The sequence below is a fragment of the Anomaloglossus baeobatrachus genome, chromosome 5 (genome assembly GCF_048569485.1).
Source record: "Anomaloglossus baeobatrachus isolate aAnoBae1 chromosome 5, aAnoBae1.hap1, whole genome shotgun sequence".
Taxonomy (NCBI): Eukaryota; Metazoa; Chordata; class Amphibia; order Anura; family Aromobatidae; genus Anomaloglossus; species Anomaloglossus baeobatrachus.
In genome coordinates this window covers 322,161,936-322,176,534 of record NC_134357.1, presented here as the reverse complement: position 1 = coordinate 322,176,534, position 14,599 = coordinate 322,161,936, and the positions used below count along the sequence as shown (strand labels likewise).

The 14,599-nt window shown below is 46.1% G+C and overlaps 1 protein-coding gene across 1 annotated transcript in view; it reads right to left on the bottom strand.

Moving 5' to 3' along the window:
* PLTP (phospholipid transfer protein) overlaps positions 1-14,599 on the bottom strand; it is a 62,049-nt gene that overhangs the window by 19,030 nt on the left and 28,420 nt on the right. The window contains exons 3-6 of the mRNA XM_075349757.1: positions 11,492-11,591; positions 2,313-2,441; positions 2,074-2,229; positions 205-268 (exon numbers count right to left, since the gene is read on the bottom strand). Of these exons, the coding sequence (XP_075205872.1) occupies positions 205-268; positions 2,074-2,229; positions 2,313-2,441; positions 11,492-11,591 (449 nt within the window). The remainder of the gene's footprint in view (positions 1-204; positions 269-2,073; positions 2,230-2,312; positions 2,442-11,491; positions 11,592-14,599) is intronic.

Genomic DNA, 14,599 nt, shown 5'->3' with positions numbered 1-14,599 from the left:
TTTGGGAGTGAGTTGCGTTTGTTTCCATCTGCCTGCATTGTAGTTTTCCTAGGCCAAAGATTGATACTATAGCTTGTGTTGGCACTACAAGATGCCTTTAGTATCTGTACTCTAATCTTCAGTCAATCAGTATTTGGAAAGTTTGAAGTATAAGGAGAAGAATATATATTTTGCTACATTATAGCAGGCAGCACTTGTACGTACCTGTTGGTTTAGTAGAAATCTCATTCCTGAAGTTATGAAAGAGGCTAGAAAGTCATATACCCTCCTGAAATAGAAGGAACCCAAGCAGGTGAGATCACAAGAAATGGTATGTGTAAAATAATTGGGTGCTTTAAAAGTGTTCATAAAGCAGAATTTATTATATATGAATGTTGATCTACACGTCACCACTACAGCCAGATATTGTGACCAACATGTCACAGCTGCAGCCAGTGATTGGCTGCAGAGGTCACATGTCATTCTGGACTAACAAGTAAATCTAAAGACAGATGAAGGACCACGGAATCAATTGACCAGTAACTGTGGGGGATCAGTAATGGTTTATTTATTTTATTTTACAGCTTTGAGTTATGTTTTATTTTGGGCTGTACAATATCTTAAGATTTTCATGTTAAATTTCCTACTACGTGGGATATGTGATCACTTGCCCAGTTTCAAGTAACCCTTTAAATTTATTTTTGAGGTAGGATACTTAATCTGATGAGAAGATAATGGCTGGGTATCTAATCAAACTTGTCATTTATATGGAATTACATAGGTTAACATAACTTTTCTGCCTTAAATTTGCCATAAAGTTTAGCAACACTGGGCATATTCCAGTAGGCTGGGTTCACATCAGTGCTAGTGTTATGAATTTTTAATCTGTTCTGGAATTTGTGCCAGGGATGAATCTGTCACATGATAGATATCATTAGCACCAGACAGACCCCTTTGATTTATAACGGGGTCAGTCTGAGTTCTGTCCTGGTTTCCCACATCTTACTGGAAAAAATAGTACAGCATAGCACACTAGTTGATCGAGTAAAAATTAATGGATCTACAGCGCAGCCTCCAACACAGATGTGAACCTAGTCTTAGAAGTTTGTAAAAACACAGATCTTAAGTTAAAAGTCTTAACAAAACATGGAAAAGTGTCGTCAGAGAAGTACATGCAGTGTTTTCAATGTAGCTTCTCTGGAGTTGAAATTTAACCAAAACGTTTGAGGATAGGACAGATACAGACTTTTCTTAGTTGACCTAAATGGGTTTTGTCATCAAGATATATCCATTTTAAAGGAAACAAGTCAGGACTGAGGTCCCCCAACACTTCTAAATAACCACTATTATGTTTATTCCTTGATTTTAATTTTTTTTATGTTTCGGTTTCAGCATTGTCGACATCTCTTTAGTCTTAGGAATCTTGTGCATGCATGGGATTCATGCATAGAGACATCTGGAGCATGTGCAGTGTGCCGATGAGCTGGGAACAGTACACCCGACTTATATGTACAAGCTCATGGCACCACAGATGTGTAACGCATGCGCAAGATTCACAGGATTAAGGAAAAATGTGGACAATACACAGAATACAAATCCCGGTGGGAGTGAGACTACAACAACTGAAGCTGGACTAGTTTGAGTCAGTAGACACCATGCTGGGCTAGTTCTGATCATGTTGCACTATGTACAAATTTGTATGAAACATCAAAAATATTATTGTCATGCAGAAATTAAGATCTAAAACCTAATGGTCATGGTTTAAAAGGGTTGGGGAACCTGACAGGTTACCTTTCAATTGAAGGTGATCAAATGATAGTCGCAAGTCTACTTTAGGAACCAACACCAATCAGTAGTTATTGCTGAGGAAAGCCAACATAGGCCACTGTATGGAAAATGCACTATTGCATGCATTGTTGAGTATTTAAACAAGTGTCCAACCATGAAAATATTAATGTCAGGCATTTTCTATTAGCAGTTTTTCAGTCTGGATATATTTATTCTGCACCATGACAAGCAGATGGGAGTTTCGAGGGTAATATACATTTGCATGATTGTATTTTAGCTGAACTGATAATATGGTATTAAGCTTACTTGAGAGTACCACTGAATCCAGCCTGCATTCTGTTAATAGACGCATTACATGTCATATTGGAAATCTTCAAACGTCCCTTTGAATCTCTGGCAAGATCCAGATCAGTTTTAATGTGCACTCCTTCCGCTGAGGCATTGATCATCCCCACGTCATAGCTGAGGAGCACATAACATATGTTTACTATAGCAAGTATGGGAAATATAAGAGAAGATAGCACAAACATGAGGATGATACTCACAAGAGCCAGTAGAGAAGCTTTCTCTGAAAGTTGAGGCTTATAGATGCATTATTAATGTCTAATACCAGTTGTCTGTTTGGCTGAAACCATAACTCAGACTGGGAGAGCTGTAAGTTTGTGACACGTACGCTGGGGAGAAAGAAAGGATCAAAAAACGTTCATTTATGAGACATTTCAGAACTCAACATCTCCAGAATGCTCTACTTGTAGCTAGCTACCGCTCTTCATTATGAAATAGTGCTACAATGGGAAAGACCAATACTGAAAGTCAAGACCATGTAAAAGTACATCTGACAGTGTCTACCAAAATTAGACGGCTTTTCTCTTTACCTTAACATTTTACTTATCATAGCGCATATACCATGACCTGGGATCACCAAAAGTCCCACTTTGGTGATGGGTCTAAACCTTGAATATTCAGGTTGGAGATTTCTATACCATCAACCTCCAGCATAATGTTAATTTGGAAACACCAAAGAGTCAGTGGTTTGCATGCATGGCTGTAGTATGTGCGTTTACTATTGAATGTGCAAACAATTTATAGCAAATTGTATTCATTAATCTGAAAATTGGCATAAATAATGCCCGAAATCTACACAGGCCTATGTTTCAATTTATGGTGCATTGATAGCCAAAAATACATCAAATGTATTAAAAGAAAGCAACTCTTAATGAATATTCACATTTTATTAAAATATACTTTGCTGATTATCTGCTGCTTTTCCAACTTTGTCTGGGCCCCCACCGGTCTTTATACTTTATGGTAAATCCAGTTAAATATATAACTGATGAAGCCAATCACTGGTCGGATTGTGTCCGCAACATTACATAATTGTGCCCAAACTGTTAGAACTGATATGAGAATAGGCATGCACACTGTAAAAAGCGAGGTGCTAGTAGTTGGGTTGATAACACTTTGAACTATAATCAAATACACTGCACACTCTTAATTAGCTAACTTAATGAAAAAAAAAAATATTTTACTATTTGGAAAAAAGAGCCAAAAGCAGAGCAAAGGATATGAACAAAAATTGACAGATTTTTACTCTGACGTTTCAGCCAGGATGGCCTTGCTCACGGAGCTTACTGTCATTGGTGGTTCAGTGTATTATGGGTATATCATGGCAGACAGGCCCCAAGAGGGTTAACTGTCATCCATGGTTCAGTGTCTAAGATATGAATAGGCAGATGGCTCTGAAAGGGTTAACTGGGGCAACGTGTTTGCCGGCACAGAGCCAAGGCACGGGAGTGCTGGCGAACACGTTGACCTATCCTGGCCGAAATGTCAGAGTAAAAATCTGTCAATTTTTGTTCATTTCCTCTGCTTTTGGCTCTTTTTCCAAATAGTAAAATAAAAAAAAAAAATCATTAAGTTAGCAAATCAAGAGTGTGCAGTATATTTGATTATAGTTCAAATTGTTAAAACTACAGCCAGTGACTTAAAAGTCACATTTCAGGAAGAACCAAAGATCAAGCCGGTGGAGGACCCGGGAAGCATCGGAATAGAGACAGTGAGGGATGGCTAAGGTGAGTATAATTTATTTTTAGTGATGAGCGAGCATGCTTGTCACTACTCGGTACTCGCACGAGTATCACTGTACTCGGGCTGCTCGGCGGGGACCGAGTAATCTCGCGATACTCGTGCTTTACTCGTGGTCTTCATTTCTGCATGTTGGCGCTCTTTTGAGAGCCAGCCCTCATGCAGGGATTGGCTGGCAGACCACTGCAATGCCACAGCCCTGTTAGTTGTGGAATTGCAGTGATTGGCCGGCCTGCACAGCGTCACCGAGCCTTTATATCGGCCGGCGCGCTGTGCTCTGCTCACAGCTATTCTGACAGTGAGTGTAGGGAGAGTGTCGCTGATTCAGGGAAAGCTTTGCGGCCCTTTATAGCTTTTTCAGTTGCAGGGCTGCAAACAGTGTGACCAAAAGTCCTTCTCAGGACTATTCTAGTTGTATACAGGCAGGCAGGGTATAGCCAGGTCGGAGTACAGTAGCAGAGTCCTTCTCAGGACTATTGTTGCTATATACAGGCAGGGTATAGCCAGGTCTGAATACAGGCTAGTGACCAAAAGAGTCCTTGTCAGGACTATTGTAGCAGTATACAGGCAGGCAGGCAGGCAGGGTAGTGGTGACCGTATACCAGCCTTCATATCTGGGGCTGGTGTACACAGTGTAAAACAGTCCAGATAGTGTCTGACTTGTCTGTACTGTAATTGTCGCTCCCCAAAAAAACCTGTTAGTAGGTTATTATTGCGTCCGTGCTTGGTTTTTAAAACCGCACGTGTGTGCCTGTTGGTGGCAGCGTACAGGTGCACTGGTGTGCGTTTACCAAACTATTATATAACGCACAAGTGTAGTGTATAATACACGTCAGTCAGCAGTGGCTGATAGTGTCAGAGTTCTTAATTTTTGCTCCTAAAACCTGTGTTAGGTTATTATTGCGTCCGTGCTTGGTTTTTAAAACCGCACGTGTGTGCCTGTTGGTGGCAGCGTACAGGTGCACTGGTGTGCGTTTACCAAACTATTATATAACGCACAAGTGTAGTGTATAATACACGTCAGTCAGCAGTGGCTGATAGTGTCAGAGTTCTTAATTTTTGCTCCTAAAACCTGTGTTAGGTTATTATTGCGTCCGTGCTTGGTTTTTAAAACCGCACGTGTGTGCCTGTTGGTGGCAGCGTACAGGTGCACTGGTGTGCGTTTACCAAACTATTATATAACGCACAAGTGTAGTGTATAATACACGTCAGTCAGCAGTGGCTGATAGTGTCAGAGTTCTTAATTTTTGCTCCTAAAACCTGTGTTAGGTTATTATTGCGTCCGTGCTTGGTTTTTAAAACCGCACGTGTGTGCCTGTTGGTGGCAGCGTACAGGTGCACTGGTGTGCGTTTACCAAACTATTATATAACGCACAAGTGTAGTGTATAATACACGTCAGTCAGCAGTGGCTGATAGTGTCAGAGTTCTTAATTTTTGCTCCTAAAACCTGTGTTAGGTTATTATTGCGTCCGTGCTTGGTTTTTAAAACCGCACGTGTGTGCCTGTTGGTGGCAGCGTACAGGTGCACTGGTGTGCAATTTCCAGAAACTTTGATATAACGCACAAGTAGTGAATATACACGTCAGCAGTGCACAGCATTGCAAAATGCGCAAGGGCATTGGCAAGGAACAAGGAAGTGGACGTGATGGTGGTGCAGGCAGAGGCCGAGGTCGTGGGCAAGCTCTAATTTCGCCACAACAAAGGGCCACATCTAGTCGCTCGCACGTCCTGTCCCAAATTCTTGGGGACCGCAGCAGTACACCGCTCTTGAACCAAGACCAGTGTCAACAGGTTGTTAGTTGGATAGCGGATAATGCTTCCAGTCAGATTGGCACCACCACAAACACTCTGTCTTCCACACGGTCAAGTGTCAGTAGCCGTGATACTGCACCGCACATTTCTGAACCTGATCCTCCTTCCTACCACCAGGCTGAGTACACGTCCTCCTCGGACATTAATGATCCCACACTTGGACACTCGGAAGAGCTGTTCACGTTTCCATTCACACATTCTGGCCTCTCGCCAGCTCATATTGAAGTGGGTCATGAGGAGATCGTCTGTACAGATAGCCAAATATTTGAGCAGCCACGTTCTCACGAAGTTGGCAACGTGTCTCAACAAGTGGTGGACGATGATGAGACACAATTGTCAGCAAGTCAGGAGGAGGAGCAGGGTGCGGAAGAGGAAGACGACGTGGTGGATGATCCAGTAACTGACCCAACCTGGCAGGAGGATATGCAGAGCGAGGACAGCAGTGCACAGGGGGAGGGAGGCGTAGCATCACAACAGGCAGTAAGAAGCAGGGTGGTGGTCCCAGGCAGAAGTCAGGCAACCGTTCCCCGTAACAACACGACGACACAAGGTGCCTGTACAAATGTTAGGTCTTCACGAGTCTGGCAGTTTTTTAAGTTGGATCCAGATGATTCAAAAAAGGCCATTTGCAACACCTGCCGTGCCAGCATCAGCAGGGGTACCAAAACTAGCAGCCTGACCACCACCAGCATGATCAGGCACATGTCAGCCAAGCACCCGACTTTGTGGGAAGTACAACAGAGTCGAGGAGCAGTGCTTGCTGATGTCACTGCTACGTCTTCGCTGGTTGTGCATGCGAGCCAATCCTCTGTCCATGCTGCCTGCGAACAAGCCTCCTCCACTCCTGCACCTGCAGTTGCCTACGCAGAAAGAACACCATCATCAAGCACGTCCTTGTCCCAGCGCAGCGTTCAGTTATCCATTCAGCAAACCTTTGAACGCAGGCGCAAATACACTGCCAACACCCCACATGCCACAGTTCTAAATGCTAACATTTCGCGACTGCTTGCGCTGGAAATGTTGCCTTTTAGGCTGGTGGAGACAGAAGCATTCCGTGACCTGATGGCGGCAGCTGTCCCACGTTACTCGGTCCCCAGCCGCCACTATTTCTCCCGGTGTGCCGTCCCCGCGTTGCATAACCACGTGTCACAAAACATCACACGTGCCCTGAACAACGCTGTTTCACCCAAAGTCCACCTAACCACAGACACGTGGACAAGTGCTTGTGGGCAAGGCCGCTACATCTCGTTGACGGCACACTGGGTTAATATTGTGGAAGCTGGGACCCAGTCTGAGCGAGGGACGGAACACGTCCTTCCCACACCAAGGTTTGCAGGCCCTACCTCAGTCAGTGTTTCACCCACACTCTACAGCTCCGGAATGTCATGCTCTTCAGCCTCCTCCTCCTCCTGCGCATCCTCATCCACTGTGCCCTCCACACCAGTCACAAGCTGGAAGCACTGCAGCACTGCCTCGGCGAAGCGGCAACAGGCTGTGCTGAAGCTAATCTGCATAGGTGACAAACCCCACAATGCAGAAGAGCTGTGGACAGCTCTGAAACAGCAGGCAGATCACTGGCTCACACCTCTGAACCTAAAGCCAGGAAAGGTCGTTTGTGACAATGGCCGGAACCTGGTGGCGGCTTTGAGGCGAGGCCAGCTGACACATGTTCCATGCGTGGCCCATGTGCTCAACCTCGTGGTTCAGCGGTTTATAAAGTCATACCCAGAGCTGTCTGATCTGCTGGTAAAAGTTCGCCGCCTGTCTGCACATTTTCGAAAGTCACCTACTGCTTCAGCCGGCCTTGCCGGCTTTCAGCGCCGTTTGCATCTTCCGGCTCACAGACTGGTGTGTGATGTCCCCACGCGTTGGAATTCAACTCTGCACATGTTGGTCAGGATATGTGAGCAGAAGAGGGCAGTTGTTGAGTACCTGCATCACCTAAGCCGTCGGGAAATGGGTCAAACTCCACACATAACACCTGAGGAGTGGAGATGGATGTCAGACCTATGTACCATCCTCCAAAACTTTGAGGACTCCACCAAGATGGTGAGTGGTGATGACGCCATTATTAGCGTCACCATACCGCTACTCTGCCTTCTAAAACGGTCCCTTTTGAAAAACAAACATGATGCATTGCAGGCGGAGCGCGATGAGTTGCAGCAAGAAACAGTAGTGGGTGTGGGTGATAACACACAGCCCAGCCTCGTCTCATCACAACGTGCAGTGGAGGACTATGACGAGGAGGAGGATGAAGACATGGAGCAACTCTCCGGCCAAATTGAGGATATGACATGCACACCAGTCATATCCTCGATTCAGCGTGGCTGGCCAGAGGACAGGGTAGATGAGGAGGAGGAGGAGGAGGAGGAGGAGGAGGACAGCATGTTCAGTCATCTTGTTGGTCAGGCTACTGAAGTCCTGGCTGTTAAGAGTCTGGCGCACATGGCTGACTTTATGGTAAGCTGCCTGTCTCGTGACCCTCGCGTTAAGAACATCTTGGCCGACAATCATTACTGGTTGGTAACACTGTTAGACCCACGCTACAAGGAGAACTTTTTGTCTCTTATTCCCGTGGATGAGAGGTCAACCAAAATGCAGCAGTTTCGGAAGGCCATACTCACGGAAGTAGGCAAAGCATTCCCCTCACAAAACGCTAGCGGCATAGGTCAGGAATCAGTGGACAACCGAGGCGTACAGCCGAGAGAGGCACAAGTCCAATCCGCCAGAGGTAGGGGAACAGTCTTTAAGATGTGGGACAGTTTTCTCAGCCCCTCACGTACCACAGCCCCTGAGGTGCGGGGTAGTGCCACAAGAAATCCTAAGTTTGCCCAGATGCTGAAGGAGTACCTTGCAGATCGAACAACTGTACTCCGACATTCCTCTGTGCCTTACAATTATTGGGTATCCAAGCTGGACACGTGGCATGAATTGGCTCTCTACGCCTTGGAAGTCCTGGCCTGCCCTGCTGCTAGCGTTTTGTCAGAGCGTGTTTTTAGTGCCGCAGGTGGAATCATTACAGATAAACGCACCCGCCTGTCAACTGAAAATGCTGACAGGCTGACTCTGATAAAGATGAACAAGGGTTGGATTGGGCCAGACTTCACCACACCACCAGCAAATGAGAGCGGAATTTAAAGTTTGCCATGTACCTCCACTCACCCATGGGTACACTTCTCGACTTTGGATAATCGCTGGACTGCTCCTCCTTCTCCTCATGCGCCATCATGATGACCGTTACAATAGTTAGGTCTTTGTTTCAGGTATACCCCCAGTGGTAAATTTTTTCGCCCATTCTTTGCAGAATGGACATTACAACGACAGGAGACCCGCTCCTTTGCAATGGGAACAATGTTTTGAGGCCCTCATGCACGTCTCTACCCAGGGACAACGTGTAGCCTCCCAATTTTTGGCTGCCCTGCCTAAGGGCTATACTGAAATACACCCACTTCCTTAAAATGGACACTTAATGTTTTGAGGCCCTCATGCACGTCTCTACCCAGGGACAATGTGGAGCCTCCCAATTTTTGGCTGCCCTGGCAAAGGGCTATACTGAAATAGACCCACTTCCTTACAATGGGCACTTCAGGTTTAAAGGCCATCATGCACGTCTCTACCCAGGGACAATGTGGAGCCTCCCAATTTTTGGCTGCCCTGCCTAAGGGCTATACTATAATACACCCACTTCCTGACAATGGACACTTAATGTTTTGAGGCCCTCATGCACGTCTCTACCCAGGGACAATGTGGAGCCTCCCAATTTTTGGCTGCCCTGGCAAAGGGCTATACTGAAATAGACCCACTTCCTTACAATGGGCACTTCAGGTTTAAAGGCCATCATGCACGTCTCTACCCAGGGACAATGTGGAGCCTCCCAATTTTTGGCTGCCCTGCCTAAGGGCTATACTGAAATACACCCACTTCCTTAAAATGGACACTTAATGTTTTGAGGCCCTCATGCACGTCTCTACCCAGGGACAACGTGTAGCCTCCCAATTTTTGGCTGCCCTGCCTAAGGGCTATACTGAAATACACCCACTTCCTTAAAATGGACACTTAATGTTTTGAGGCCCTCATGCACGTCTCTACCCAGGGACAATGTGGAGCCTCCCAATTTTTGGCTGCCCTGGCAAAGGGCTATACTGAAATAGACCCACTTCCTTACAATGGGCACTTCAGGTTTAAAGGCCATCATGCACGTCTCTATCCAGGGACAATGTGGAGCCTCCCAATTTTTGGCTGCCCTGCCTAAGGGCTATACTGAAATACACCCACTTCCTTAAAATGGACACTTAATGTTTTGAGGCCCTCATGCACGTCTCTACCCAGGGACAATGTGGAGCCTCCCAATTTTTGGCTGCCCTGGCAAAGGGCTATACTGAAATAGACCCACTTCCTTACAATGGGCACTTCAGGTTTAAAGGCCATCATGCACGTCTCTATCCAGGGACAATGTGGAGCCTCCCAATTTTTGGCTGCCCTGCCTAAGGGCTATACTGAAATACACCCACTTCCTTAAAATGGACACTTAATGTTTTGAGGCCCTCATGCACGTCTCTACCCAGGGACAATGTGGAGCCTCCCAATTTTTGGCTGCCCTGCCTAAGGGCTATACTGAAATACACCCACTTCCTTAAAATGGACACTTAATGTTTTGAGGCCCTCATGCACGTCTCTACCCAGGGACAATGTGGAGCCTCCCAATTTTTGGCTGCCCTGGCAAAGGGCTATACTGAAATAGACCCACTTCCTTACAATGGGCACTTCAGGTTTAAAGGCCATCATGCACGTCTCTACCCAGGGACAATGTGGAGCCTCCCAATTTTTGGCTGCCCTGCCTAAGGGCTATACTATAATACACCCACTTCCTGACAATGGACACTTAATGTTTTGAGGCCCTCATGCACGTCTGTATGCAGGGGCATTGGTGAACCTCACAATTTAGGACTGCCCTGGCAAAGGAAAATACTACAAAGACTCACTTCCTCAAAATGGGCACATTAGACTCAAGAGGCCTTCATGTACGTCTCTTCTCAGGGACATCGGAGTGCCACACAATGTTTTCACGTAAAATCTTTCATGTATTGATCTCAAAAAGTAACATACACCAGCTCTATCTCACTATTGGGTATGTGCCCTTAACATTTCCGCCATGAAAAATCATTTTGGGGTCATTTTGGAAGGTTTTCTGGTGAGTCCGTAAAAATGGCGTAAAACGCGGACAAAATTGTTCACAGCTGTGACTTTTGAGTGATAAATGCTTCAAGGGGTCTTCCCCATGCTGTTGCCATGTCATTTGAGCACTCTTCTGAGACTTTTGTGACATTTTTAGGGTTTCTCCATGCTGCCGGGAGGTCATTTCACAAAAATACTCGGGTCTCCCATAGGATAACATTGGGCTCGTTGCTCGGGCCGAGTACACGAGTATCTTGGGAGGCTCGGCCCGAGCTTCGAGCACCCGAGCTTTTTAGTACTCGCTCATCACTATTTATTTTACATCTTTCTGAGATTTTTTTTTAACTTCGAGTGGTTGGACAATTTCTTAGACTGGCATATGTAGTGCCAATGTTATTGTCAATCAATCTATGGTTGGCATGACAAATGAAACTGTCTGCAAAAGCAACCTGTAACAGACAGCAGCAAGAGATAATCAGTATCTGTACAGAGACACTCATAGCGGGATAATCAGGTTCCAGAATCCGAATGAGAAGAGTACACACAACATATGCAAATATGACATTGGAGAATTTCTGTTGACATTCATGATACGGTATAAAAGATCATGTACAATTCGACATGGACATTCATTAATCTACCATTACTCACTTGTTTATGCTGTAGCTGAATCTCCCCTCAGTTCCATTCACATCTGGAATTGTGATATTCTCCAGCTCCTGTTCCACAAACTTTAATCCCTCGTGTTTCACTAATTCAAAGAAACGTTTATTTAATATCCATACAGTACAAGACACAACTCTTATGTATTCTATATGTACAGAATATTTATTTGCCTTTTGAGCTATTGCTATTCTATTTGTGGTAAGCGATTAGTCTACTAGTAGAACACAGTACAGTCCACCATAACATGTTTGTCACATCTCTAGCTGGACCTGTTGTAGTGTGCCGCCCCCATGTCAGCAGTCGGGCTGCTCGGATCCGTATCCGCAGTGGCTCAAGGGATTTCCAGACCCGGGGGTAGCGCGGACACGCAAATAAAAATGGGATGTATATGTACGGGGATTGTTGTAGATACTTCGTGACGCCACTCACAGTGTGTGGTAATATGGAGGACCACCGCTGCTGTTGGGAGGCACCCAGGGGCGATGGAATGGCAGCTGGTTGTTAACCCCTCCGTGGGTAGGGGTGGATGCCCCGGGGCTCAGTGTCCAGGATACGTGGAGCGATGTGGGCCGAGGTGGCGTGCTGGGCCGGACCGGGGAATGTTGGTGTACTCCTTGCTGAAGAACTGCACACGAGTCTGTTGGTAAACCAAGGTGTCAGTGGCCGGCTGCCGCGTCCGGGTGTACTCGGGTCCCACACCCGGCTGGTGTACCAGTGTCCCTTCCTCCAGCACTCTATAATTTTTCCTCACTCTTGGACGACTCCGTCTGGAACGGGGGAAGTCCACTCCTGGTATATTCTGGTTGGGAGACGTGCCCGCAAAAACTGACCCTTGGGATTTCAGTGGGTGTTTGCGGATACCCTATCCCCCGCGTTGGCCTGCCGTTTCGCTCCATCTGGGCTAACACTTCTGGAGCTAGGCTTGAAACCTGCTCCCGGCCTGGTGAATTAGAGAAGGGGCTTGCAACCGTCTTCCAACTAGGGTCCAGGTACCCTGCCTGTGCACGGTTTCGGGACCGGATCTCCGCAGTCGGTACCGGCGGGCTCTGACCCTGTCCCGGTCCACTCTGGATCTCCCGCGACCGTACTCCCGTCGCCTTTGGACACGGTCCACTGCTTGCCACCTAGCCAGTAGACAAGGGCCACTACCCTGGCTACCCTCCACTAGGCACAGCCTTGATCTCCAACTTCAAATTGAGCTTAACTTAGACTCTTCTCGCCCCTGGATCCTGAAGACCCCTAGGTGGGCGCTCCCAATCTGCCTGGTCCTGCCCACTGGTGTGTCCTTTCGGGGGTGGCTAGGATTTTGTGGCTGATGGAACCCAGTGTGGGATGGTGTTATATGGGGTGTACTATTTTTCTGTGACCACCTGGCGGCGCCAGGGCGTCACAGTAGCATTGCCTGTCTGTCTCCAGGTGTCATTGTATTCACTCTGCAGGAGGCGCTGGTGATTGGGGAGCTGTCATGGCCATTATTGCTAGGCTAATGGATATGTGTGCTGTCTAGAAAGTGTAACCACCTCCCTGCTGTGGCTATATATTGCTTGGTTCTCCTTTTCTCTGGTGCTAGTTATGAACTAGACCTTCATCCATTTCCCGACCTAGCTTGCGACCTGATGACATGCAATCTGTTATTAACCTGTCTTTGACTACATTCCGTTTTTGTCTGACCTCCCGGTATTTAACTTTGTATATTTCACAGACTACAGTTTTATCTTATAACTCTGTCCCTGGTTTGTTTTTCCTGTTGTAGATTTGTATAGTATGACCTTCTTTGCCCCAGACTCGCTCCTCCAGTCAATAACCACTTTGTGGAAGCATCTCAGTGTACCTCAGGAAGTCCAGTCCCATATGTGGACTAAAGGTTGAAGGCCGGGGATCTACCAGAGTTTCTTGTGCCAAGTCTGTCTGAGATAACCTTTTGGTGCTATCGGCTTCTGACAGACTTAATACTATCAACATCTGTTCACCTACCATGCATTTGAAAGACATCTTTCAAAGGATAATATAAGGCAAAAGCATATATACAATTGATGTCTCCTACATATCTACTGTGCAGAGTTATACAGGAAAACCACTGCCTAAGATTGAACATAAAGCTGCCCATACACCTTCAATAGCTGTCAAAAGCAACATTTTTTTCTCCCGACCCCTATACATCTACATTTTCAGTGTGGCCAAGTATGCATATATTTTCAGCAAGGAGAAAGACGTAAGCTGCTGACAGACATCTTTGGTGATGGCTGATCTCCCATGTGAGCTGAAGAGAGATGGAATGCGCCCATCCACTTAAGAAAGTCATCTAGCCCTGCTGAAATTGGCAGGTGTAGTAGATCTTGCTCTGTGGGAAATGATGGTCATAATGGGCTATTCCCACAAAAAAAATATCCCCTATCCACAGGAGAGGTAGTAAGTATGGGCCATCACCTCAAAGATCCCCACCAATCACTAGAACAGCATTCCTGATCTTCTCCTGTTCTACTGATCAGCATTTGTTTTAAACATGATCAGCAGTCAAACTGGAAGTGCAGCTACAGGGAGAAAATGATGTTCTATTCTCCTTGCAGCTGCTTGTATTTGGTCATTGGGGCGGAGCAGTGCTGTAAACAGTCACTAGACACTACACAGTGTGCGCAAAGTGTAACCGCATCAACAGCCCCTTGACTGACAAACTGCTGTGCAGTCAAGGTGCAGGGGAAGTGATTACAGTGCACACACTGTATAGTGACTGTTTACTGCCCTGACCCAGGAACCGATAACTAGAAGCAAGTGACTGCAAGAAGAATATTACTTAATTTTCTCCCTGTAATCGCATTTCCAGTTAGACAGCCAAATATGTTTAACATTTCACACTGAAAAAAAATATAAACTCAACACTTTTGTTTTTTCTCCCATTTTTTATGAGCTGAACTCTAAGATTTAAGACTTTTCCTATGTACACAAAAGGCCTTTTTCTCTCAAATATTGTTCACAAATTTGTCTAAATCTGGGTTAGTGAGCATTTCTCCTTTGCTGAGAAAATCCATCCACCTCACAAGTGTGGCATATCAAGATACTGCTTAGACATCGTGATTATTGCACAGGTGTGCCTTG